Raw genomic sequence first — 27,321 nt, 5'->3', positions numbered from 1 at the left:
CTTCTAAGAAATGGGATGATGAAATTATAAACCTTTTAATAGAGAATATAGGTTGTGGAAATGTATATTAATTTGAGACACAGAAAGTTAAAAAAATAATGTTCTCAAGGTTATATGCAAACAGGCTCTAAAAAATGGAAGGTTGCTGCAAACATGATGTGACAATAATAATGAGAGCTCTGAATGTGAGAAATTCAGAAAATAGACCACCCACTGGAAAAGCAAATATGTACAAAACAAATTTGTATTTTTTATGCTTATTCTAAGTGTAGCGGGGAGTAAACGATTAAGGTTAGCCCATTAAACAGGCCCAGTAGCTTTGCTACAGAGCATTTAACTTCTCTGCTCTTGTTTTTCTTCAATTTTAAAAATGGGAAATAGCTGCTTCAGTGGCAAAGTGCATTGTAAAACTCAAGAATTTTCAAAGAATTCAATTGCTCTGCAGCATTTAATTTTCATGTTGATACACTCATCTGAAGCAGGTATAATGCCAATAACTTGTGGCAATAACAAGTTCTGAAATTCAAAAGCTTGCTTCTGCTTCCATAGTATAGATTTGTCCTGAAGACAGCAGGCAATCCAATGCAAGCCTGCTTCACCCAGAAGGTGTCTGCAGATTTTTGAGTTTTATTATAATAACCTGAAAATAAGATCACAGGAAATGTATTAGTGACAAACGGATCATCATCTGAAATTGATTACCTAGCATAAAACCACCCCTATAATAAATCTTTCTAAAGAACAATCACCTTTACCTTGAAAAATACACATGTTGATCCTTTCAGGAGAAGATAATGAAATATTTAAAGTATTCTGTGTGCTAGACAAATGATTCCTTCACGTTCCTAATAAGCCTGCTTTAGGTTTTCTAAAAAATACAGCTGGTATTTTACCTTGTTTAGTGATCTTTCCTGCAACAGAAACCAAATTCCTTTTCAACTTGGAGTCGAGCAGGAAGCTAAGGAAAAAAAAAAAATAGAGTTAGCATTTCTTCATTTTAAGGCTGAACAAAGAAACATGATAAAGTCATAGTTGCCTTTCACAGTCACAGAAAAACAGCTTTGTAGAGGCAACTGGAAAGACAGTCCTCCATCCTTAAAGGAAAGAGTCATTGTAAAGCTCAACTACATCAAAGTCCTTCAGTTCAAATTTTATTTTCTTTTTGAGGGAGAATAGCCTAAGCGTTGGGAATTTGTATTCTTTTCCTCTTATCCAAAATCTTGCTCAAGATCGTCCTCCAGATCTTGTAGAATAATCTTTGTTTAACAAAGATATTTTCATAAACTCCTGGGCTAGGTGGTACCTCACAATTCTGCTACAGTCAAATGAGTCTCATGAGTCTGTGTGCTGTAGACCCATTAGGTCCATATGTGCTGTAGACCCATTAGGTCTATAGCTCATTGGTGGGCCACAGAATGATCCAGAAACGCAAATACTTCAAGCAGTTCTTAAGGGTGGATGACTTTTATAATTACGTATGATTTATTTGAAGCATAAGAGAGCTTAAGGAGTTATTAAAATTTGGTAAACTAAAACGGGTTTGTTATGGGCCCTAATTCTGGATTTTAGCAAGAAATCCAGCTGCCAGATGACCCTGGGTAACAGTGCAAATGTCCTACATCACATACGTAGATAGTTGGAATAGCATGATTTTTTATGAAGAAAAATTTGTGGACAGGACATCAGTGGTGTTGTCTTGAACTGGTCTTGGTTCTCCATTGCTATTGTCTTTCCTTAGTGTTATTTCTGGCTTCTTGTTAGCAATTTACTTTTGGTTAACTTTACAATGTGAAGTAATGCGTATTTATATAACAATATTTTGGCATTACATTTTTTCTTAACACTAGACTTTAAGGATTGTATAAATCGTGGTTCAAATAGGCTCATCATGTTCCTTTTGCTAAAGAAGATGTGTTTATAACTCCTCTAAGATTTATTTGGTCTGTTGAATTCATCCACACTTGGGCCTCGGTGCCTTTTCCTTTGAGTTCTTTCTTTGCTTTTTTCAGAACAGTTAATTTCTTTAAATTATTGCTCATGGATTTTGCACACAAATGCTTATGTGACCTATTTAGTTCACATTTGTTGGAATGTCTCAAAGCATAGTCAGCATAGAATGCTTTCATATTCCTTCTCAACAGAGAATTCTTTTTTGCATTTTATAAAAAATGAAGAAATATACAACCCACCTTATTGCCAGAGGGTATGTCATATGACACATTTTCATTGTGGGCATTTTCATTACCTAGAAATACAAACTCTGTTACTATCTCTTCACTTGTTCACACATTTAATAATTCCTTTATTTAGCACTTAAAAATATATATGCAAAGAATAGGATATGGGTAAAGAGAAAAAATATTAAAGAGATCCAAAAGGGCATATTTACATAGCACCCTTGACAAGTATGTATTAATTTCTCCTACACATAGGGATTGACTAGAATAGGATACTCAAGGAGTTGCTTCAGCTCAGAAACAATCCAACATCTTAGAATAACAAGCTCCACTTGATTATGCCTTTTTCTTCCTTTTCTCTTCCCCATTTACCAGAATCAGGCAATTGCAAAGCACACTTTTTTTTTTTTTAAATAAAAGTTTGTTTCTACTGCTCCACCTTGGCCCATGCTACTTCCTGCTTTTCTCACAGGTTTCTCACTTTCCATCCCAGCCACGTGCCTCTCCATTCCTGCAGTCAGCCCTGTGCTTCAAGGCTGCAGGCAGTGCTTGGAGCTCATGGGACAGCCCCCAGCTGGCCTGCAGGTCCCCTCTATCCTCCCTACCTTCTGTACCCATCCTCCCCCATCACACTGAAGGGAACCCCTCCAGCTCTTGCGTGCCATTCCAATTTCATTTGTCCTATCAACATCTCCCACTTATCAAGCAGTTAGCTCCATTTGCACAAATCATCATCTGTTTTTATAGTAATCTCCACGATAGAATTCTTTTTTTTTTTAACATCTTTATTGGAGTATAATTGCTTTACAGTGGTGTGTTAGTTTCTGCTGTATAATAAGTGAATCAGCTATACATGTACATATATCCCCATATCCCCTCCCTCTTGCGTCTCCCTCCCTCCCTCCCTATACCACTCCTCTAGGTGGACACAAATCACTGAGCTGATAGAATTCTTATCTGCATTTTACAAATGAGGGAACTGGGGCTTAAAGAGTTTAAGCCAAAGGCCACAGCTAGTAAGTTGTGAAGAGCCAGGTCAGAGTTCAAAGCAGGTGCTTCTTTTACTATATCACAACGCCTCTAGCATTGCTATGCTAGAATCATCTCACATTTATTTTGGATGTCAAGTGGTTTTGCTTACAAATATAAAATCTCTGTGAGTTTTTACAGTGACCAGCTTAATCACATTAGGTTTACATTAATATAAAAGTTGGTTTACTGTGAGCTTTGTTTTAGTCCTAAATCCTTCCATAAACACCAAACACTTACCATTGGGATGGTGCACAATGGTGAGCTTATCTACAAGACAAAAAAAAGCACATTCTACTGAGTTTTCTCAATATTTATCTTAAGGTTGCTTCTTATTGTTTGACTACTTTTGTCCTTGAAGTGACTATGTATTTTCACAACGTGATTTAAAAAATACTAACCTCCAGCCACTAAGTGTGAAACTATGTCTTTTTAAATTTTTGTCTTTTTTCCTTCTGACACTTGTCCCACATTATTATGATTTTAGATATATTTGACATTTAATAACAGCTTCCTACTCTGCTTTTTTTGTTGTTGTTGATGAATTATTTTTTTTAAAAAACGGATCTTTATTGGAGTATAATTGCTTCACAATACTGTGTTAGTTTCTGTTGTACAACAGCCATATGCATACATATATCCCCATATCCCCTCCCTCTTGAGCCTCCCTCCCACCCTCCCTATCCCACCTCTCTAGGTCGTCGCAAAGCATCGAACTGATCTCCCTGTGCTATACAGCAGCTTCCCACTAGCCATCCATTTTACATTTAGTAGTATATATATGTTCATGCTACTTCTACTCTGCTTTGATATTCTTTTAGCCTGAGCTATTCAAGTATTTTTAAAAATTAACCTTATTCAGAACTACTTACATACAAGTCACACATTTTTAAGTGTATAGGTTGATGACTCTTGACAAATCTATACAGCATATACCCATCACCCCCATTAGCACAGAGAACATTTCATCTCCACAGAAAACTCCCTTGTGCCCCCTTACCTCAATTCTCACCCACCATTACCCCTGATGGCCCCTGAGCTGACTTCTATCTCTATAGATTTGTTTTATCTAGAAGTCCAGATAAATGGGATCTTACAGCAGGTATTCTTCTGTGTCTGGTATCTTTCACTCAGCATAATATCTGTGAGATGCATTCTGGTTGTGTGTGTGATAGTAGGTATCCCTTTTTACTGCTGAGTAGTATTCCATTGTGTGAATATATCAAAATATAATTACCTAATCTCCTATTGGACATTTGGATTGTTTCCACTTTGGCTATTATGAATGAAACTGCTATGAACTTTCATGAACATGTTTTTGAATGAACATATTTTCCATCTTTTCTTTCTCTTGAATAGCTAGGTTATCTATCAATAGTAAGTGCATATTTAATATTTCTAAAGTCGTCACAACACTTTATACTCCCATCAGCAATGCATGCAGTGCATGTCCAGTTCTTCCACATTCTAATTGCTTAACTTTGACAATATTAAAAAATTGTAGCTATATTTGTTGTGTATTGGTACCTCAGTGTAATTCAATTTACTTTTTCCTGATGATTAATGATGTTGAGCATGTTTTCACATGCTTATTAGCTATTTTTCTTTTTGTGAACTAAGATCTAGGTACTAGATGTGCTCACTGTTGCTGGGCTGTCATTGTTTCTAGGTGCTCTCAGCAGACAGAGCTAAGGAAGTATATATACAACTACATTTCTATATTTATGTGTAACATATATATTGGGTTGGCCAAAACATTCATTCAGGTTTTTCCATATGATCTTATGGAAAGACCTGAACAAACGTTTTGGCCAACCCAATATTAACAACCACGAGTTGTTATGCTTTTACCTCCAATTCCAATCCAATACTACAAGATTCATTCTGGGCTTCCTTCTTTCCTTGGTTGTAACTCCTTTCTCTGACAATAGGAAACCTGGCTCTCATTATCAACAGTGAATTTATTTGTTTACTCAATGCTAGAATATACATAAAGTAGTTTTGAAATTGTTTGACTATACCCCTGTAGAGAAATAAGACCTACTAACTGGAGTATAGAATACAATCTTTATGTACTGTTTTTTTTCTTTTAATTTTAGTCTTAGAATATGCTGTTTTCTAAATTTATCTTTTTTTCTATCCCCCTTTAGTGTGGATATGTTATTTATTTGTAATACTGCTAGGTTCGTTTTCTTCTGCTTATATTCCATCTTGTCCCCTTCTCAGTCCCATCCTAGTTTGTTGAATATGTAAAACATTAACAAAGTTGTAAAAGTCAGACTACAAAGAGATTTACTCACGGAAGTGTAGGGTTTTTCTTTTCTTTCCCCTTTGGAGTCAGGTTTGGTAAGTTTTATTTTTAATTAATTTGCTCTTTTTGTCTGAGTTGTTTAATGTATTGGCAAAAACTTAATTATACCTCCTTAGAATCTTTTTAATGTCTGTAGGATCTGTTGTGATAGCCTAACTCCTGATATACGTAACTCTTGCTTTCTCTTTTTTGCATGATCATTTTTGCCATGGGCTTATCAATTTCATTTACATTTTTAAATAACTAAGTTTTGGTTTTGTTAATTTTCTCTATTATTTCTCTGTTTCATTGATTTTTTTTGTTTTGTTTGTTTCATTGATTTTTGATCTTATTATTATTTTTTCCTCTCAGCTCTTTTTGGAGAGTTGCTTTTCATTTTCTAGTTTCCTAAGGTGGAAGCTTAGATCATTGATCTAAAATTTTTCATCTTTTCTATTTTCACATTTATAGCTATATATTTCCCTGTAAGTACTGTTTTGGTTGTATTCCACAATTTTGTAATGTTGTGTTTTCATTATCATTCAGGTTGAAATATTTCCTTGTGATTTCTTATTTGACCCCATATGGGGGTTATTTTGAAATGTTGTATTTAATTCTTAACTATTTTGAGAGTTTTTTTCTAATTTCTTAATTAAATTCTAATTTATTTCTGTTGTGGTAAGAGATAAAAGATTTCAAAAGACTGAAATCTTTCAGAGAACATACTCTGAAGATTTCAATATTTTAAATTTATTGAAAATTTTTGATAGTCCAGTATGTGTTCTGTCTTGCTGAACTTTCCTTGTACACCTTAAACAAACATGTATTCTGAATTTCTTTTTTCATTTTAACGTCTTTATTGGAGTATAATTGCTTTACAATGGTACGTTTGTTTCAGCTTCACAACAAAATGAATCAGTTATATATATACATATGTTCCCATATCTCTTCCCCCTTGCGTCTCCCTCCCTCCTACCCTCCCTATCCCACCCCTCCAGGCGGTCACAAAGCACCAAGCTGATCTCCCTGTGCTACGCAGCTGCTTCCCACTAGCTATCTACCTTACGTTTGGTAGTGTATATAGTCCATGCCTCTCTCTCGCTTTGTCACCGTTTACCCTTCCCCCTCCCCATAGCCTCAAGTCCATTCTCTAGTAAGTCTGTGTCTTTATTCCTGTTTCACCCCTAGGTTTTTCATGACTTTTTTTTTTCTTAAATTCCATATATATGTGTTAGCATACAGTATTTGTCTCTCTCCTTCTGACTTACTTCACTCTGTATGACAGACTCTAGGTCTATCCACCTCATTACAAATAGCTCAATTTCGTTTCTTTTTATGCCTGAGTAATATTCCATTGTATATATGTGCCACATCTTCTTTATCCATTCATCTGTTGATGGACACTTAGGTTGTTTCCATCTCTGGGCTATTGTAAATAGAGCTGCAATGAACATTTTGGTACATGACTCTTTTTGAATTATGGTTTTCTCAGGGTATATGCCCAGTAGTGGGATTGCTGGGTCATATGGTAGTTCTATTTGTAGTTTTTTAAGGAACCTCCATACTGTTCTCCATAGTGGCTGTATCAATTTACATTCCCACCAACAGTGTAAGAGGGTTCCCTTTTCTCCACACTCTCTCCAGCATTTATTGTTTCTAGATTTTTTGATGATGGCCATTCTGACTGGTGTGAGATGATATCTCATTGTAGTTTTGATTTGCATTTCTCTAATGATTACTGATGTTGAGCATCCTTTCATGTGTTTGTTGGCAATCTGTATATCTTCTTTGGAGAAATGTCTATTTAGGTCTTCTGCCCATTTTTGGATTGGGTTGTTTGTTCTTTTGTTATTAAGCTGCATGAGCTGCTTATAAATTTTGGAGATTAATCCTTTGTCAGTTGCTTCATTTGCAAATATTTTCTCCCATTCTGAGGGTTGTCTTTTGGTCTTCTTTATGGTTTCCTTGGCTGCGCAAAAGCTTTGAAGTTTCATTAGGTCCCATTTGTTTACTTTTGTTTTTATTTCCATTTCTCTAGGAGGTGGGTCAAAAAGGACCTTGCTGTGATTTATGTCATAGAGTGTCCTGCCTATGTTTTCCTCTAAGAGTTTGATAGTTTCTGGCCTTACATTTAGGTCTTTAATCCATTTTGAGCTTATTTTTGTGTATGGTGTTAGGGAGTGATCTAATCTCATACTTTTACATGTACCTGTCCAGTTTTCCCAGCACCACTTATTGAAGAAGCTGTCCTTTCTCCACTGTACATTCCTGCCTCCTTTGTCAAAGATAAGGTGACCATATGTGCGTGGGTTTATCTCTGGGCTTTCTATCCTGCTCCATTGATCTATATTTCTGTTTTTGTGCCAGTACCATACTGTCTTGATTACTGTACCTTTGTAGTATAGTCTGAAGTCAGGAAGCCTGATTCCTCCAGCTCCGTTTTTCGTTCTCAAGATTGCTTTGGCTATTCGGGGTCTTTTGTGTTTCCATACAAATTGTGAAATTTTTTGTTCTAGTTCTGTGAAAAATGCCAGTGGTAGTTTGATAGGGATTGCATTGAATCTGTAGATTGCTTTGGGTAGATTAGTCATTTTCACAGTGTTGATTCTTCCAATCCAAGAACATGGTATATCTCTCCATCTATTTGTATCATCTTTAATTTCTTTCATCAGTGTCTTATAATTTTCTGCATACAGGTCTTTTGTCTCCTTACGTAGGTTTATTCCTAGATATTTTATTCTTTTTGTTGCAATGGTAAATGGGAGTGTTTTATTAATTTCACTTTCAGATTTTTCATCCTTAGTGTATAGGAATGCCAGAGATTTCTGTGCATTAATTTTGTATCCTGCTACTTTACCAAATTCATTGATTAGCTCTAGTATTTTTCTGGTAGCATCTTTAGGATTCTCTATGTATAGTATCATGTCATCTGCAAAGAGTGACAGCTTTACTTCTTCTTTTCTGATTTGGATTCCTTTTATTTCCTTTTCTTCTCTGATTGCTGTGGCTAAAACTTCCAAAACTATGTTGAATAAGAGTGGTGAGAGTGGGCAACCTTGTCTTGTTCCTGATCTTAGTGGAAATGCTTTCAGTTTTTCACCATTGAGGACGATGTTGGCTGTGGGTTTGTCATATATGGCCTTTATTATGTTGAGGAAAGTTCCCTCTATGCCTACTTTCTGCAGGGTTTTTATCATAAATGGGTGTTGAATTTTGTCAAAAGCTTTCTCTGCATCTATTGAGATGATCATATGGTTTTTCTCCTTCAATTTGTTAATATGGTGTATCACGTTGATTGATGTGCGTATATTGAAGAATCCTTGCATTCCTGGAATAAACCCCACTTGATCATGGTGTATGATCCGTTTAATGTGCTGTTGGATTCTGTTTGCTAGTATTTTGTTGAGGATTTTTGCATCTATGTTCATCAATGATATTGGCCTGTAGTTTTCTTTCTTTGTGACATCCTTGTCTGGTTTTGGTATCAGGGTGATGGTGGCCTCGTGGAATGAGTTGGGGAGTGTTCCTCCCTCTGCTATATTTTGGAAGAGTTTGAGAAGGATAGGTGTTAGCTCTTCTCTAAATGTTTGATAGAATTCGCCTGTGAAGCCATCTGGTCCTGGCCTTTTGCTTGTTGGAAGATTTTTAATCACAGTTTCAATTTCAGTGCTTGTGATTGGTCTGTTCATATTTTCTATTTCCTCCTGATTCAGTCTTGGCAGGTTGTGCCTTTCTAAGAATTTGTCCATTTCTTCCAGGTTGTCCATTTTATTGGCATAGAGTTGCTTGTAGTAATCTCTCATGATCTTTTGTATTTCTGCAGTGTCAGTTGTTACTTCTCCTTTTTCATTTCTAATTCTATTGATTTGAGTCTTCTCCCTTTTTTTTTTTGGATGAGTCTGGCTAATGGTTTATCAATTTTGTTTATCTTCTCAAAGAACCAGCTTTTAGTTTTATTGATCTTTGCTATCGTTTCCTTCATTTCTTTTTCATTTATTTCTGATCTGATTTTTATGATTTCTTTCCTTCTGCTAACTTTGGGGATTTTTTGTTCTTCCTTCTCTAATTGCTTTAGGTGCAGGGTTAGGTTGTTTATTCGAGATGTTTCCTGTTTCTTAAGGTAGGATTGTATTGCTATAAACTTCCCTCTTAGAACTGCTTTTGCTGCATCCCACTGATTTTGAGTCGTTGTGTCTCCATTGTCATTTGTTTCTAGGTATTTTATGATTTCCTCTTTGATTTCTTCAGTGATCACTTCGTTATTAAGTAGTGTATTGTTTAGCCTCCACGTGTTTGTATTTTTTACAGATCTTTTCCTTTAATTGATATCTAGTCTCATAGCGTTGTGGTCTGAAAAGATACTTGATACATTTTCAATTTTCTTAAATTTACCAAGGCTTGATTTGTGACCCAAGATATGATCTATCCTGGAGAATCTTCCATGAGCACTTGAGAAAAATGTGTATTCTGTTGTTTTTGGATGGAATGTCCTATAAATATCAATTAAGTCCATCTTGTTTAATGTATCATTTAAAGCTTGTGTTTCCTTATTTATTTTCATTTTGGATGATCTGTCCATTGGTGAAAGTGGGGTGTTAAAGTCCCCTACTATGAATGTGTTACTGTCGATTTCCCCTTTTATGGCTGTCAGTATTTGCCTTATGTATTGAGGTGCTCCTATGTTGGGTGCATAAATATTTATAATTGTTATATCTTCTTCTTGGATCGATCCCTTGATCATTATGTAGTGTCCTTCTTTGTCTCTTCTAATAGTCTTTGTTTTAAAGTCTATTTTCTGATATGAGAATTGCTACTCCAGCTTTCTTTTGATTTCCATTTGCATGAAATACCTTTTTCCATCCCCTTACTTTCAGTCTGTATGTGTCTCTAGGTCTGAAGTGGGTCTCTTGTAGACAGCAAATATATGGGTCTTGTTTTTGTATCCATTCAGCCAATCTGTGTCTTTTGGTGGGAGCATTTAGTCCATTTACATTTAAGGTAATTATCGATATGTGTGTTCCCATTTTCATTTTCTTAATTGTTTTGGGTTCGTTATTGTAGGTCTTTTCCTTCTTTTGTGTTTCTTGCCTAGAGAAGTTCCTTTAGCAGTTGTTGTAGAGCTGGTTTGGTGGTGCTGAACTCTCTCAGCTTTTGCTTGTCTGTAAAGGTTTTAATTTCTCCATCAAATCTGAATGAGATCCTTGCTGGGTAGAGTAATCTTGGTTGCAGGTTTTTCTCCTTCATCACTTTCAATATGTCCTGCCACTCCCTTCTGGCTTGCAGAGTTTCTGCTGAAAGATCAGCTGTTAACCTTATGGGGATTCCCTTGTGTGTTATTTGTTGTTTTTCCCTTGCTGCTTTTAATATGTTTTCTTTGTATTTAATTTTTGACAGTTTGATTAATATGTGTCTTGGCGTGTTTCTCCTTGGATTTATCCTGTATGGGACTCTCTGTGCTTCCTGGACTTGATTAACTCTTTCCTTTCCCATATTAGGGAAGTTTTCAACTATAATCTCTTCAAATATTTTCTCAGTCCCTTTCTTTTTCTCTTCTTCTTCTGGGACCCCTATAATTCGAATGTTGGTGCATTTAATGTTGTCCCAGAGGTCTCTGAGACTGTCCTCAGTTCTTTTCATTCTTTTTTCTTTATTCTGCTCTGCAGTAGTTATTTCCACTATTTTATCTTCCAGGTCACTTATCCGTTCTTCTGCCTCAGTTATTCTGCTATTGATCCGATCTAGAGTATTTTTCATTTCATTTATTGTGTTGTTCATCATTGTTTGTTTCATCTTTATTTCTTCTAGGTCCTTGTTAAATGTTTCTTGCATTTTGTCCATTCTATTTCCAAGATTTTGGATCATCTTTACTATCATTATTCTGAATTCTTTTTCAGGAAGACTGCCTATTTCCTCTTCATTTGTTAGGTCTGGTGGGTTTTTATCTTGCTCCTTCATCTGCTGTGTGTTTTCCTGTCTTTTCATTTTGCTTATCTTACTGTGTTTGGGGTCTCCTTTTTGCAGGCTGCAGCTTTGTAGTTCCCGTTGTTTTTGGTGTCTGTCCCCAGTGGCTAAGGTTGGTTCAGTGGGTTGTGTAGGCTTCCTGGTGGAGGGGACTAGTGCCTGTGTTCTGGTGGATGAGGCTGGATCTTGTCTTTCTGGTGGGCAGGTCCACATGTGGTGGTGTGTTTTGGGGTGTCTGTAGACTTATTATGATTTTGGGCAGCCTCTCTGCTAATGGGTGGGGTTGTGTTCCTGTCTTGCTAGTTGTTTGGCATAGGTTGTCCAGCACTATAGCTTGCTGGTCGTTGAGTGAAGCTGGGTGCTGGTGTTGAGATGGAGATCTCTGGGAGATTTTCGCCGTTTGATATTATGTGGAGCTGGGAGGCCTCTTGTGGACCAGTGTCCTGAAGTTGGCCCTCCCACCTCAGAGGCACAGCACTAACTCCTGGCTGCTGCACCAAGAGCCTTTCATCCACACTGCTCCTTAATTTGGGATGATTCGTTGTCTATTCATGTATTCCACAGATACAGGGTACATCAAGTTGATTGTGGAGCTTTAATCCGGTGCTTCTGCGGCTGCTGGGAGAGATTTCTTTGTTCTCACAGCTCTGGGAGAGCTGTGAGAAATCTCTCTGGGAGGGAGAGAAATCTCTCTGGGAGAGCTGTGAGAAATCTCTCTGGGAGAGATTTCTTTGTTCTCACAGCTCCCAGGGGCTCAGCTTTGGATTTGGCCCCGCCTGTGCGTGTAGGTTGCTGGAGGGCGTCTGTTCTTTGCTCAGACAGGACAGGGTTAAAGGAGCCGCTGATTCGGAGGCTCTGGCTCACTCAGGTCGGGGGGAGGGAGGGTCACGGAGTGCGGGGTGGGCCTGCGGCGGCAGAGGCCGGCGTGACGTTGCTAGCCTGAGGCGCGCCGTGCGTTCTTCCGGGGGAGTTGTCCCTGGATCCCGGGAGCCTGGCAGTGGCGGGCTGCACAGGCTCCCCGGAAGGCGGTGTGGATAGTGACCTATGTTCGCACACAGGCTTCTTGGTGGCGGCAGCAGCGGCCTTAGCGTCTCATGTCTGTCTCTGGGCTCCGCACTTTTAGCCATGGCTCGCGCCCGTCTCTGGAGCTCTCTTAAGCAGCGTTCTTTTTTTTTTTTTTTTATATTTTTTGCCTTTTAATTCTTTTTTTTGGGGGGGGGTACGCGGGCCTCTCACTGCTGTGGCCTCTCCCGTTGCGGAGCACAGGCTCCGGCCGCGCAGGCTCAGCGGCCATGGCTCACGGGCCCAGCCGCTCCGCCGGCATGTGGGATCTTCCCGGACCGGGGCACGAACCCGCGTCCCCTGCATCGGCAGGCGGACTCTCAACCACTGCGCCACCAGGGAAGCCCAAGCAGCGTTCTTAATAGAACTTCACTTTCTAATGTATTTAGAACTGTTTCTCAGTAGATTTCCATGTTACAAACCGGAAATATAAATCCTATGTTTGGATTTTCCTAGCTCCATCATCACCTTATCTCCGACTCTTTTTTTGATGCCCTGTTCTGTAAAGTCAATTAGGTCAAGTTTGTTGACAGTGTTGTTTAGATCTTCTATATTGTTACTGATTTTTTTCTATTTGTTCTATCAATCACTAAGAAATAGGTGAAAACATCTCTGAGCACTATCAAATTTTGCTTCATGAGTTTTGAGAAAACTCATAAATACATACACAGTTTAAGGTACACAAATATTTAGGATTTTTGTATCTTCCTAGTGAACTGCCCTTTTGTCAGTTTGTAATTTCCTCTTTTGTCTCTTGTAATACTCTTTGTATTGAAATTCATCTTGTCTTGTATTGATATAGCCATGCCAGCTTTCTTATGCTTACTATTGGCATGGTAGATCTTTTACCATCTTTACTTTTAACCTATCTGTGTCTTAGATTTAAAATGCATGGCCTTTAGATAGCACAAAGTTGGGTATTACTTTTTTATCAGGCTGGAAAATGTCTACCTTTTAAATGATACTTTTAATCTATTTACATTTAACAGAATTATTGATATGACTCAGTTTAATACTAACATCTTGTTCTTGGTTATTTACTAATCCATTTTGTTTATGTTTTTGCTACTTTCCTGCTTTACTTTTTGGCGAATCAAATAGCTCTTTAGTGTTACATTTTATTTCCTCTGTTAGTTTCTTTATCTATCTATCATCTATCTACTTTATAACTAAGATATGTACCATTAACTTACAGTCTATTTAGAGACAATAGTGTACTTCTTCATGCTTCATGTCTTATACTTGACACTTCATCTTTCTTACCTTAATCTTTCCTCTTCTTTATAACTGATTCTTTGTATTCCATACTTGGAACTACATGTTACAAAAATTTTGCAACCATATAATTCCACTTATCTGCACCCTCTGTATTTGCATAATTGTTTTCACATCTTTTCCTTCTTCATATGCTATAATCCCTAATTTAAGTGTTACTATTTTGCTTTAAACAGTTGTTTTTGAAATAATTTATGAGAAAAAAGAAAACATAATATTTTATTTCTATCTGCTTGGTAAAATTTTCAGTGTTCTTTATTCCTTAGTGTGGATCTGAGTTTTTGTTTGTTAATAACCCCTTCACCTTGTATGACATTCTTTAGCATTTCTTACATTGCAGTTTTGCTGTCTATGAATTCTCTGATTTCGATTATCTGAAAATGTCTCTATTTCAACAAATTTTTGAAGGTTATTTTCCCTGGATATACAATTCTAAGTGGTCATTTGTTTTTCTCTTAGCACTTTAGAGATATTACTGCACTGTCTTTAGTCCTCCATGTTTGTGATAAGCAATTAGTGAATATGTAGTGAATATGGAATATGCTTATACTTTTCCCTCTATATGTAAAGTGTCTTTTTTCTCTGGCTGCTTTCAAGAATTTCTCTTTATCTTGACTTGAAGTAGTTTGACTACAAGTTGCCCAGATGTAGTTTTCTTAACAGTTATGCTAATTGGAATTTTTTTGAAGTTCTTGGAACAGTATGGAGGTAGTTTACATTAAATTTGGAAAGTATTTGACCACTATTCCTTTTAAAATGTTTTGGCCCAAACTCATTCTTTTTTCCTCTGGGATTCTGATTACATGTATGCTAGACTGTCTTATATTGTACTACATGTCTCTTAGGCTCCATTCATTTTAAAGTCTTTTTATCTCCCTGTTCATTATATTGGATAATTTCTGTTGATCTGTCTTCAAATTCATTAACTCTTACTTTTGCTATATCCAATCTGCTGATAAGCTCTTCTGATAAATTTTTCATTTTTCTTACTGTAATTTTAATTTCTACAAATTTCCATTTGGTTCTTTTATATAGCTTCAATTTTCCTGCTGAGATTTCATATTTATATACTCCTTAAAACCATATTTTTCATTAATTTAAATATGTTCATAATTTAAAGTTCTGTCTGCTAAGGTCAATAACAGGATCATCTCAGGTTCAGTTTTTATTGATGGCTTTCTTCTTTCTTTTCTATGAATTACATTTTTCTTTTTATTTATACCTCTTCTTTTATTTAAAAAAGCCCTGAACACTGGACTTTAAAGATAATCTGTTGTATATTCTGGATTCTGTAATATTCCTTCGATGAGTGTAGGTTCTTATTTTAGCAGGCAGTTTGATTACTGGCATGAACTTGTGGTAAGCTTGGTTTTCTGCTTTTTTTCAGTGTTGACCTATAGTTAGCCCAAGGTGTTTTCTAAGGCTCTCAGTAGGACTAAGCCTACAAACTCTGTCTTCTGTGGGGCTCCTGTAGGGGCTTGGTTTTAAGCTTTGCTGGGGCATGTCTAGAGTAGGTCTTACTCTAAGTCATAGTCCTTACTCATTATACCTCTTGGGTGTCACAGCAGGATGCCAGGTGTTTTAACAAAGTGTTAAGGAGACCTTTCCACTCTGGCAGGGCAGAACTCAAACATCCTCAGTTTGGCTTTTTCCTGGCTCTGCTCAATCTCCAGTGTCTCTGTTCTGCCTTCAAAGTGCTAAAAGCAGTTATCTTGCATGCCTTGAGTGGTCTTGCCCTACACATGTACAGCTCATCTCTCAGCCACAGACTTTTGGAGTCCCTCACTCCCTCTGAGGTTACCTCTCTATGCAGCTACCTCCTCTTCAGTGACCCACCATACACATCCCAGCAGCTCTGGCTGCCATGAATTCTGATCTTTGCACCCCTCAGTTTGACAGGAGTGCTTGCTTGCTTTGCAGAGATTGTAGCCAGAAAATCAGTCTCCTGGGCAATCATGAGAGATATCTCATACATTTTGTTTTTCTCTGAGATTATAGTCTTAGGCTGCCTATTGTCTACTCCCTGAAATCAGTTGCCTCATTTTTCTGCCCAGTATTTGTATTCTTACAGTGGGAGGATTTGTCTGATACTACTTATTCCATTTTGGCTGGAAGGGGGACTAGTTAATTCCTAATGATTAAGAGTATTAACGGGCTTCCCTGGTGGCGCAGTGGTTGAGAGTCCGCCTGCCGATGCAGGGGATGCGGGTTCGTGCCCTGGTCCGGGAAGATCCCACATGCCGTGAAGCGGCTGGGCCCGTGAGCCATGGCCGCTGAGCCTGCGCGTCCGGAGCCTGTGCTCCGCAACGGGAGAGGCCGCAGTGGTGGGAGGCCCGCGTACCGCAAAAAAAAAAAAAAAAAAAGAGTATTAACTTTGGATTCCAATAGACGTAGGTTGTAGTCTCTAATCTGTGTGTTTAGGGGCTTCTTAGTTTCTCAGATTCTCAGTTTCCTTATTTATAAATTGGGACTAATGCCTATATCAAAGGGTTATTAATAAGATAATATTAAGTGTATAGCAGATAGCTAATAAATATTAGCTACTACTACTACTTAATGTTTCTTAGTGAAATTATTTATATTGTTTGTAATTTTACACAGTGTTAAAATTTTTCTCTTATTCCACATTACAATGGAGGTCTGTAGAACTCAGTTATTTGTAAATTAGTCTTGTGTTTATGACTTTAATTATTTTAGAAAGTATATTTCTGTTTTAGAAAACATTTCTAAGAGAGCTTAAAGAATTCTCTATGGAAAAGTAAATAACAACCCAATAATGTAAAAAAGAAAACGAATTTTAACATGGTGAATTTCAGCATGAAGTACTAGCTAAAAGCTATGCAATATTATTGAAAATGGAAGAGATGGAAGCTTTCAAGCTTTGATAGTGGTTGTTAGTTTTTAATTATTTGTGCAGGGGTAGGGACTTGGGGACAGAGTGATCAGAGAGTGACAACGTAATTTATTTTCAATTTTGGAATGTGTTGTTTATCTTTGGAGAAGATTTACCGTCTTAATAATGTTTGGTTTGTGTTAACATTCAAATAAATGCTTTCCCCCCCGGGGAGCAACTGTTAATTATTAGCAAGGAGAATCTGCGTTGCAAAGAAGCATGATAGCTTCAGGACAAGGCAACACGAAATTTATAATTTAAAATGATCCACATGTGGACAGTTGTGAGAACTGACTATACTGAGAATATTCTACCTTATTAAAAAAAAAGTGTGACTCCTTAATAATTTAATACCCTATATAATGACTCATACACAAACACACACACACACACACACACAAAACAGAAAAACACCAAACAACTGGAGCAGAATTATCTTATTTGCAACTTACATAGAAATCAAAGGAAAGGAAGTAATTAGCATGTATTGAAGGTCCATTATGGGCCAGAGAAGGTGAAAAGTATTTTATCTGTTAACTTGGACAACCACTTCCAGATACATGTATAATCATTCCTGTTTCGCAGACAAGAACCCTGAATACCAAAGATTAAGACACTGTCCAGTTTAAGCAGCTGGGAAGTGATAGAGTATAGATTTGAACTCCGGCCTGTTTGATTCCACTGTCCTTGCATTTTCCACCCTATTATTTTTGAATAGCAGGCAAATTTTACTTACTGTAGACATTTTCTTCTTCTGGCCTTTTCCCAATAATGCAATCTCGTAGTTGGCGTAGTTTTTTCTTAATGAGGGAACAACCAGGAAACAGAAGTCAAATTTCACAAATTTGTCATGGATTAAGATGAAAACTTTAACTACTATCACCAGTACCACCACTACTACTTAGTGTTAATTTGGTACTTACAATGTCCCAATCACCATCCTTGATACTTTACATGTATTATTTTACTTAATCCTCACAACTTCATGAAGTGGATAAAAAACATCATCATCTCATTTTACAGATATGGAATCTGAGCTACAGAGAGGTTAAGTAACTTTCCCAAATCACACAGTTATAAGTGTTAGAATCAGGTAGAAACCCAGAGCCTAATTCTTTTGGGAGCTGTTTTCCCAATCGAACACCTGAGGCATCTACATTGGCTATTTGGTGTCCAAAAGCAGGAGTCCAACACAGTGATGGTCTGCTGCTGTCTGAGCCGATCTCCAGCCTCTGCAGGGTACATGCCTTACTAGAAATTCCTTCTAAGAGCCAGGGACATGGTAGCAAATGATACACAAACTGGATTCCCTTCTTAACTCACCTGTGACCTTTCTTTGCTTTCCAAATATTCTACATTGAACATCTATTCACTATTTAACTGAAAGGTAAAGCAAGCTAACATTCAAAATGTCTGCTTTTAGAAGAGAATCTAGAGTAGCACTTTTCCTAAGGGTTGCCCCTGAAGCCTAGAAACCATTTTTCCTAGAGTTGTTTTCATTGCCTTAAAGATCCCTTCCTATAAGTGAGCAAGGGACTCACTGATTGTGAGCAGGAGTGAGGAGAGCTAAAGGCAAGGTTTTCTCAGCCATCTCACCTTTGACTCCAGGGATTCTACATGGGTCTTCATTATCCTAGAAACTCTTCCACTATTAACTCTGTATTTGTGCCATTTTTTCTCCTATTTTCCTAGGATAATAACTCTGTCAAGAATAATATAACTTCACAGCTACCTCTGAGAGATTCATTCTCAGGATACAAATGAACATTTTTGTAAACTACAAGAGTAATATTGAAAAGTATATGGGGATGAGTGTGTGTTGGGAAAACAGGGAGAACATTCATTTTTTGTTGTTCTGACTTTTGTTCAGGCCCTTATGTTAAGGACTAAAAAAACACAGGGAAAAAGCTCTTTGACATTGGTCTTGGCAATGATGTTTTGAATATGACTGAAAAAGCACACGCACCAGAAGCAAAAATAAACAACTGGGACTACATCAGACTAAAAAGCTTCTGCATGGCGAAAGAGACAATCAACAAAATGAAAAGGCACACTATGGACTGAGGGAAAATACTTGCAAATCATGTATCTGAGAAGGAGTTAATATCCAAAATATATAAAGAACTCACACAACTCAGTAGCAAAACATCCCATATAATCTGATTAAAAAATGGGCAGAGGAACTGAATAGACATCTCTCAAAGAAGACATAAAAATGGCCAACAGATACATGAAAAAATTCTCAACATCACTAATCAACAGGGAAATGCAAATCAAAGCCAGAGTAGCATCTTACCTCAGAACTGTTAGAATGATTATCATCAAAAGGACACGAGGTAAGAGATAAGGTTATGGAGAAGAGGGAAGCCTTGTGCAGTGTTGGTGGAAATGTAAATTGGTACAGCCATTATGAAAATAAGTATGGAAGTTCCTCAAAACATTAAAAATAGTACCACCATATGAGTCAGCAATCCTACTTCTGGGTATTTATCCAAAGGAAATGAAATCAGGATTTCAAAGAAATAGCTGCATTTCCATGTTCACTGCAATAGCCAAGATATGGAAACCATGTAAGTGTCTATCAACAGATAAATGGATAAAGATGTGTTATATATGTATATATATATGTGTGTGTGTATATGAGTGTGTATACACACACACACACACAATGGAATATTATTCAGCAGGGAGAAAGAAGGAAATCCTACCATTTGTGGCAACATGGATGGACCTTGAGGGCATTATGTTAAGTGAAATAAGTCATATAGAGAAAGACAAATACTGTGTGATCTCACATATGTGAACTCTAAAAAAGCCAAATTCATAGAAACAGAGTTGAATGATGGTTATCAGGGGCTGAGGAGTGGATGAAATGGGGAGATGTTGATGTTGGTCAAAGGGTACCAACTTCCAGTTATAAAATAAAAAGGTGCAGGGGATCTAATGTACAGCAGGATGATTATATTTAACAGTACTGTATTATATATATATTATATTTAGCAACTTGACAGTTGCTAAGAGAGTTAGCATTATATGTTCTTGTCACACAAAAATGGTAATTTTGTGACATCATGGAGGTGTTAGCTAATGCTATGGTGGTCATCATTTTGCAATATATCACATCAACCCGTTATACACTTTAAATTTAGACAAAGTCAATGATATCTCAATAAATTTGGGAAAGAAATGGAAAAGAACTGACTGATTCCTCCCAAAGTCCTCAGTCAGAGTCACAAACTTTGGACTCTGATGGAAAGTAATCTTAGTGTTTGTTCTTGTATTTACAGGTTAAATTTTGTTTTGTTTTGTTTTGCTTACTGTATTCATTATCCCATTATCCCTATATATTAGATAAGCCACATTGGTCTCAGAGTAGTTGAGTATAGACCACCTTAAATTCTTTCTAAAACAGTATTGAATATAAATACACAAATAACATGTAAACAACCAAGGGTTTAATAAAGCAACTAGTGAAACCTTACCAAGAAGGTATTTAGGTTGGATCACTTTAAATTGTAAACTTTATTATTGAAGGGTCTAAGAAGGATGAAGTACAACTGACTTAACAAAACGTATATAACTTATTTTCTAGCATTGCTAGGAAAGTGATTTGTAAGTCTGCACTTAGGCACATCTTAACCCATTTCGGCATAAGAAGGATGCTTGATGGTGATGGCAATGGTGTGGATTGAAAGCAATACTATAGTTCTGACCATGAACAACAATCCATTACAGAACTCTACAATCAGCACTCTTAGCATTTGTTTGGCAAAAGAACTGCCCTTGCTTAACACTGCAAAATCTTGACCAGGTCCAGTCACCTAACCACAACAAGAGCTATCCATAGAGACAGGTGATTTCTGACAAGGCTTGTGACCTCAGATGTAATGGAAAAGTCCCTTGCCTAAACTATATCCTGTTTATATGCCATATTGCTTGAATCACCATTGTGATTCATTTCCCTGTTGTTTAAAAATGTTTTCTTAAGCATTATTTTTAAATAAAAATGATCCTTGGGAAAGGTAGCATATTATGCTATTAATGATTATTTATACTTAGGCCTAATGTAGCTAATGAAATGTGTTTGTCAAACAGCTGCCTGAGAACTGGCTTTTAAGGTACTGGGGTTTTATATGATGAGAAGAAAAAAAACTGGTAAAACATTTTGGGAGTGGGAAGGCCTACTGGATAGCTAGAATATGGTCCTGGCACCCTCACTGAGGAATGTCATGGGGTGTATATTATATTACACAGAGTATATTTTGTTTTCATTCTCCTCTTAGAACCACCTAGGATGTAAATTATGTTTAAAGAAGACAAGCTTATCTGAAGTTAATACTCTTGGCATAATTTCTCTGTAAATCCTGACCAATATATATATATTCATGTATATGCAAATCCTGATATATATATTTATGTATGTACATATTTATATACATGCAAATCCTGATATATATGTATATATATATTTATTTTTCCAAAGGTTAAGGAGAAGAGAAAACTTATTAAATATTACTTAGGACTATTGTCTGATATGATTTCAATCATTTTCTTGTTCCCTTTAAGTCTGGTCTACATAATACATTCTTCAGAATTCTGAGCACGTTAGTGTAAAGATGTTTCACCTTAATTTCAGCAATGAGATTCATAAAACATGCACTGTACTAAGGACAGCCTTATAAGTTGATTAGGTATTAGCTCTGATATACATAGTCTCAGCATTGAGTTCATTGATGGTTTGTAAACATGAAATCTGGGTATTGTCGAGCTTCTAATTGGTAGTTTAAAACCTCTTTTATGTGTGTGGCTAGTTAAAAACAAAAGAACAGTTACCTGTATTTCTTGTTAAGAGAAAGAGGCTTACAAAGATGCTGGAGCTCTGCACCTGAGGGAACGCTCCAGAAGGGATTGGGGTCTGTATTACCTGCTGAATTATTTCCAGGCCAGTCTTCCCCATCTGCCAGTGTTTAAATTTCTCCAGGGCTTCGTCCACAGAGAGTTTCCCATTCTTGACTTTCTCTTGCAGGAGGATGAGTTCCTCCTGCCCAGCAGCAAGGCAGCCCCTTATGGTGGAAAAGCCTTGACTCTCCATCCGAGATCTGTCTACAATATGAGGGAAGGGTGTTTTAATGAGAAGTCTGCATATGACAACTGGAAAAAAAAAAGCACTCTAAAAAATAAGCAGTTTGAGTTTCTTGTTCTAGCTAGTCTATAAGCAGTTACAGAATAAATCAGTACAAATTTTTTAATGAGCTGCTTTCTAAGGATGGTCATGCCTCAGACCTAGTGTTGTGGGTGAAAAGAATATGTCTCATCACTGAAAAACATAAAGGGATGAGGAGAGAAATAACAGCAAAAGTTCTGCACTAGGCTGGTGGTGGGCAGTGCCAATGTTATGTTCTTTTGTGAGGATTACTTTTCATTAGGTCCACAAAATACTTAGCATAGGGCCTGCTGCATAGTAAGCTAAATAAGAAAGAGTTAACACTATCATTACTAATACGTATTTATGGAATAAACACAATCTCTCCAGCTTTGGGAAAGAAGATCTCAACCAACATCCAAATGTCATAAGAGGTGCAGGATCATTTGAGAATTTATTCCTGAAAGATTTAAAATAAATAATTGCTGGTCCTTTTGTCGTGACCTGCTTCCTTTTCAGAAGAGTTTATTTTGGAACATGCTATGTCTTATTTGCTCGGCACGATGAGAACATTCGATGGTCTGATGTCTCTTGTGTGGCTGCTAATGCCACACCAGACACTGGCCTGAGGAACAGTGAGAGCAAATTGCAGACCACGGGGGAGTCAGTGTTCTGACGGTGCTTAAAGACATAAATGAAGGTGTATGCTTTTAGGGACTCTCTGTACTCTCCAGCCTCTGTTACTCCCTATAAGTCTCTGGATGACTTCACACTTGTACTGCCTGCCTGGCTGCAGAACTCATTTGAGTTCTCATTTACATATTTCTCCTAAGTCCAACATACTTATTGCATTATCTCAGCAGGGACTGGATGACTCAGCAGCAGCACAGGTCGTCTGCACTATCAAATCCAAATATGCCCAGAGTCTAGAAGGAGAGAAGAGGTAGTCCCGCCAAGCTGTAGGCAAGTTGGTAGTAAATTGGGCCTTTCGCTGGAGAAATTGCTCATTACTGGGAACTCTTTTTCAAGAAAGAAGCAGATCAATTAGACTGTATCTAGACCTGATTGACGGGATTTGTGAAATGGGGAGGGCATTCAAATTCTATATAAAGATTCATTGATAGGATTGGTTAGTCTGGAAATGAGAAGTTCAAGTACTTGATGGCAGTTTTAAGTATTTGATGGGAACCTGAGCCTCGGGGCAGTCTTGGAATGACCTCTCATGTCCCTTTCAGTTTTGAGATTCCAGCAGTGACTCTTGGAACAGGGGCACAGAGAGGATTCTTTTTTTGTAAAGGCTCACATGCACATAAAACTGCTCCATGGCCAATCATTCTGATTCCCACGGGGGCTTTCTTGGCTTGTCTTTTCACTTCAGACGTCCTATATCCCCAGAACTAACAAGATGTCAACAGATTCTATACTCTTAAATCTTTTCCTTCAGGGATGACAGGACATGAAATCCCACGAGAATTGGAGAAGCAAAAGTCAGCCAGAGGGCTCAGCGGTTCAGCAGCCAAAAGCACAGGTAACAATTGAGATCTTGCTTCTTGTACCACTTGCTTTTTATAGGTCTCCACAATCCAATTCAATTCGTAAGATGCTGTTTGCAGTAGAATTCCATGTGCCATTCCTGCCAGAGTGTGGAGGTTTAGCATCGTCATTTAACAGCTATGCCATTTAACTAGCACCTCACTTCTGTCATCCCTTTGCCTAAGTGTGAATCCATTTTTATCGCAAATACCCATGCAGCTGGATTTTCTGCTTTTATAGAAGTTATGTCAAGCCAAGCCTTCCCAGAAAATGGTACCAACTTCAGTTTTGCTATATGTGCACGTTTAGCTGAATTAAAAAAAACACATTGAATTCTTTTAATAACATTCATTTCAATTATCCCTTCATATTTCAAATTTTAGCTACGAAAATATAAGTAAGATGACTTTTTGGGGGGAGGCAGGATTCAGTTTTGCATGGTTGTGCAGAGACAACAAAAGAACAAAATTCAGGAGTGGCAGAAGTTGTAGACAGATTGAGTCCCGAAAGTGAGTTGTTTACAACTAGACTAATTTTACATACATCTGCTTTTTCTTTTTTTTTTCCCCCCACACTAAAAACATTAAAACCAATTGTCTTGATAAATTACTATTAGGCATGACAAGCTGCAAAGAAAAATGATTAGGCCTTTTACCCCCTTTCTTTCTAAGGGCAGACTAATCAAGCCAAAACATGCAACCTGTAATTTTTGGAAGGCTGTGCAAAATTTCTTTATTGCGTTTAGATGACTATTTTATGGGGGGTGGAAGGGTTTTTCCTTGCTCCTCAAATTGTATTTATTATTAGTTTATTCTCATAAGAGTTAGTATGAGTTTAACATAATTTTCATTGAAAAGCATTTGTCATACTGCTATTTGCCCACATGGCAGACTTGTTCTCTTATCGTAAAAGCTTCAAGACAAACTACAGTTTCTGAAGTTTTAGTTCCTTTCAGATCAATTCTTCTTTACAAGATTTTCCATTTGATCAACTTTTGGTCAAATTAACATCAAGCAGCCCATCTGGTGGACATATGAACCTAGAGATTAGGTGAGAAAGCAAACTGAGCTTTTCATAAAAGTTCTTTCTACTACCAAGTGACTGGCTAGAAGAACATTTTTCCTGAAAAACTGGAAGTCAACAACTTGATTGGCCAACACCAAAGAACTTAAAATGTGAAATATTTACTTAGTAAATATTAGGTAGTCATTGAAATAATAATAATTTAAAAGACCAAGTGCAACGGAGAGTGTGCTTATTATACAAGGACAAGTACAAAAGCAGGATGCAAAATTGTATATATAGTAAAATTTTAACCATAAAAATGTTGTGCATATAATAAAGCAGGCAGGGACAGTTTTAAAGATGATACAGGTCATTCTGTTGTGATGGTATCAGAAGTGATTACCTTTTTCTAATTTCCAACTTTCTGAAATAATACTATATTGCTTTTACAATAAGAAATTTCTCCCACTTCGCGAATAGGTTTCTCCATGGAATACACCCTTCCAAGCTATGCCAGATATACTATACCATGCCATACCATACTGTATTATCTTACCAAATTATTTTGTGAGCAGCTGGAACAAACTTGAAAGTAATAGGACTTAAAAAAAAATCAGTGACCAAGGTTTAAATCTGAAGTTACTTTTTTGTTCCGTATCTAAGAAATTGGCAGCAAACGAGCTCAGGGTCACATGAGCAAATTAGGAGATGTAGTGTTGATGTATTCCTTGTAATTTCCAAGGAAAGTATCCACATCTCAACCTACAGCTGCTATTGATGGGTTCTCTCCTTGACTAAACTTTAGTCAGGCTCCTGAGTCCTTTTCCTAACTAGGGCTCACCTTTCGTACTTCCATGTCTGTCTTTGCATTGCTCAGTTTTCATAAGAATCCTGCTGTTGCTTTAGCCAAAATCCCCCACCCTTGATATCGGATCACCTTCAATATCTGTTTGGGTTCTTTTATCTTCCATCATCCCCCTGATGTGATCTGATCACTTGGCCTGCCTGGAGTAAGAATCCTGTTCAGTCAGTTTAGGGGGAATCTCTCTCACCCCTGGTGTTCTTAGTAATTTCCCATTCACTTCTCACCCCTCCCACACACTCTGCTCCTGGGTTATAAATTCGCATTCTTCCTTGTGGCATTCAGAGTTGAGACCACTCTCTCCCATACTGTAAAATCCCATAGCAGCAACCCCTGTATTGTTGTATATAATCCCCTGAATAAAGTTGGCCTTACTGTTTGACAAGTGGCAGGATAATTTTTTCATTAACAATATATTCTTTGCCACTTCACTTTAATTGTAAATTCAGAAGGTGAGTCCCCATGCCCTGCCCCACCACCATTTAGAAAACACAGACGTGTACTAAAAAAGAAAATGACTACCACTCACTACTACACTCTTCAGAAATATGGAGTATTAACATTTTGATGTTTCTCCTTTTTAAGTGTACATTGCTTTCTTCTCTTTCTTTTTCTGAACTAGGTTTATACTGGTATGTTTCCAGCTCTTTTCTCTTATTCCTATAGCCTAAGAATGTTTCCATGCCATCAAATATTCTTTGAAACATGAGTTTTAGTGGCCGTATTATATTCTGAAATTTGTATATTCAATCAAGTATTTAACCATTTTCCTACTGTTGGCTATTTTGTTGTTTCCAGTTTTTCCCACAGTTATGTACTATTGGTGCTTAAAAGTCTTTAACATAAATCATTGGCTGTATTGCTATTTATTTTCTTAGGATAGACTCCTGAAAGTCTAATTTTTGAGTATGTACACTTTTAAAGCTGTTGATACTTAGTGATCAACTCCTTTCCTGGAAATGTGTTGTTAAATACCTCTCACCAGTTGGATAAGGGAATGCCTGATTTGATACACTTTAGATAATATTTTGCATTATTCAAGTTAAAAAAAAAGCACAAAAACTTATAGTAATTTGATAACCTAAACCATTCTTTCACTGTTAAGTGATTCTTATGTCAATGTAATGCTAAATACTGTAGCTTTAAGCACTGCATAAGTACCAGACCTTAATACACATGGCAAGTGGTGCTGACTTAATCTCTTTATTTTCCTAAATAGTTGAGTTTGAAATAACTCAGTGACAAAACTTGTCCTGGGTTACCTTTTGAGTTAAAACTTAATACAAATATTCCCTAGTTATTGGTCTAGTAATATTTAAAAAATTCCTTTCACCACCTGACATAATTTTTTTAATAAGTTGACTTTGTTTTATTAACACACTCTATTATTTAGCGTAGTTTTAGGTTCATAGTCAAACTGAGTAGCAGGTACAGAGATCTCCTATATACCTCCAGTCCCACATATGAGTAGCCTCCCCCATTATCAACACTGCTCACCAGAGGGGTACATTTGTTACAGCTGATGAGCTTACACTGACACATCATTATCACCTGACATAATTTTGTTAATTAGTATTTTTCTTTGAAAAGTCGCATATATATATTTTAAAATTTTATTGTAGTTGATTTACAATGTTGTGTTAGTTTCAGGTATACAGCTGAGTGATTCATTTATACATATACATAAATTCATTCTTTTTTGGATTCTTTTCTCATGTAGGTTATCACAGAATATTGAGTAAAGTTCCCTGTGCTATACGGTAGGTCCTTGTTGGTTATGAATCATATATATTAGTGTGTGTATGTTAATCTTAAGCTCCTGATTTATCCCTCCCCCCACCACGTTTCCCCTTAAGTGGGACCATAAGTTTGTTTTTAATATCTGTAAGTCTGTTTGTGTTTTGTAAGTAAGTTCATTTTTATCATTTTTAAAATTAGATTCCATGTATAAGTGATATCATGATATTTGTCTTTCTTTGTCTGACTTACTTCATTTAGTATGATAACCTCTAGGTCCATCTGCGTTGCTGCAAATGGCGTTATTTCATTCCTTTTTTATAGCTGAGTAATATTCCATTGTATATATGTACC

The 27,321-nt window shown here is 37.0% G+C and overlaps 1 protein-coding gene across 1 annotated transcript in view; it reads right to left on the bottom strand.

The window, feature by feature from the left end:
- Nucleotides 1-610: 610 nt before the first annotated feature.
- Nucleotides 611-27,321, bottom strand: part of BANK1 (B cell scaffold protein with ankyrin repeats 1) — a gene marked incomplete at its 5' end in the record, with an annotated part of 276,016 nt that continues 249,305 nt past the window's right edge. Inside the window, 6 exons of the mRNA XM_082653833.1 lie at nt 611-640; nt 894-958; nt 2,190-2,245; nt 3,447-3,476; nt 17,424-17,487; nt 21,612-21,790. Of these exons, the coding sequence (XP_082509959.1) occupies nt 899-958; nt 2,190-2,245; nt 3,447-3,476; nt 17,424-17,487; nt 21,612-21,790 (389 nt within the window). The 3' untranslated portion in view covers nt 611-640; nt 894-898. The remainder of the gene's footprint in view (nt 641-893; nt 959-2,189; nt 2,246-3,446; nt 3,477-17,423; nt 17,488-21,611; nt 21,791-27,321) is intronic.

This window comes from Grampus griseus, assembly GCF_964374135.1.
Source record: "Grampus griseus genome assembly, chromosome: 4".
NCBI lineage: Eukaryota > Metazoa > Chordata > Mammalia > Artiodactyla > Delphinidae > Grampus > Grampus griseus.
This window is presented reverse-complemented; position numbering and strand designations above follow the sequence as displayed.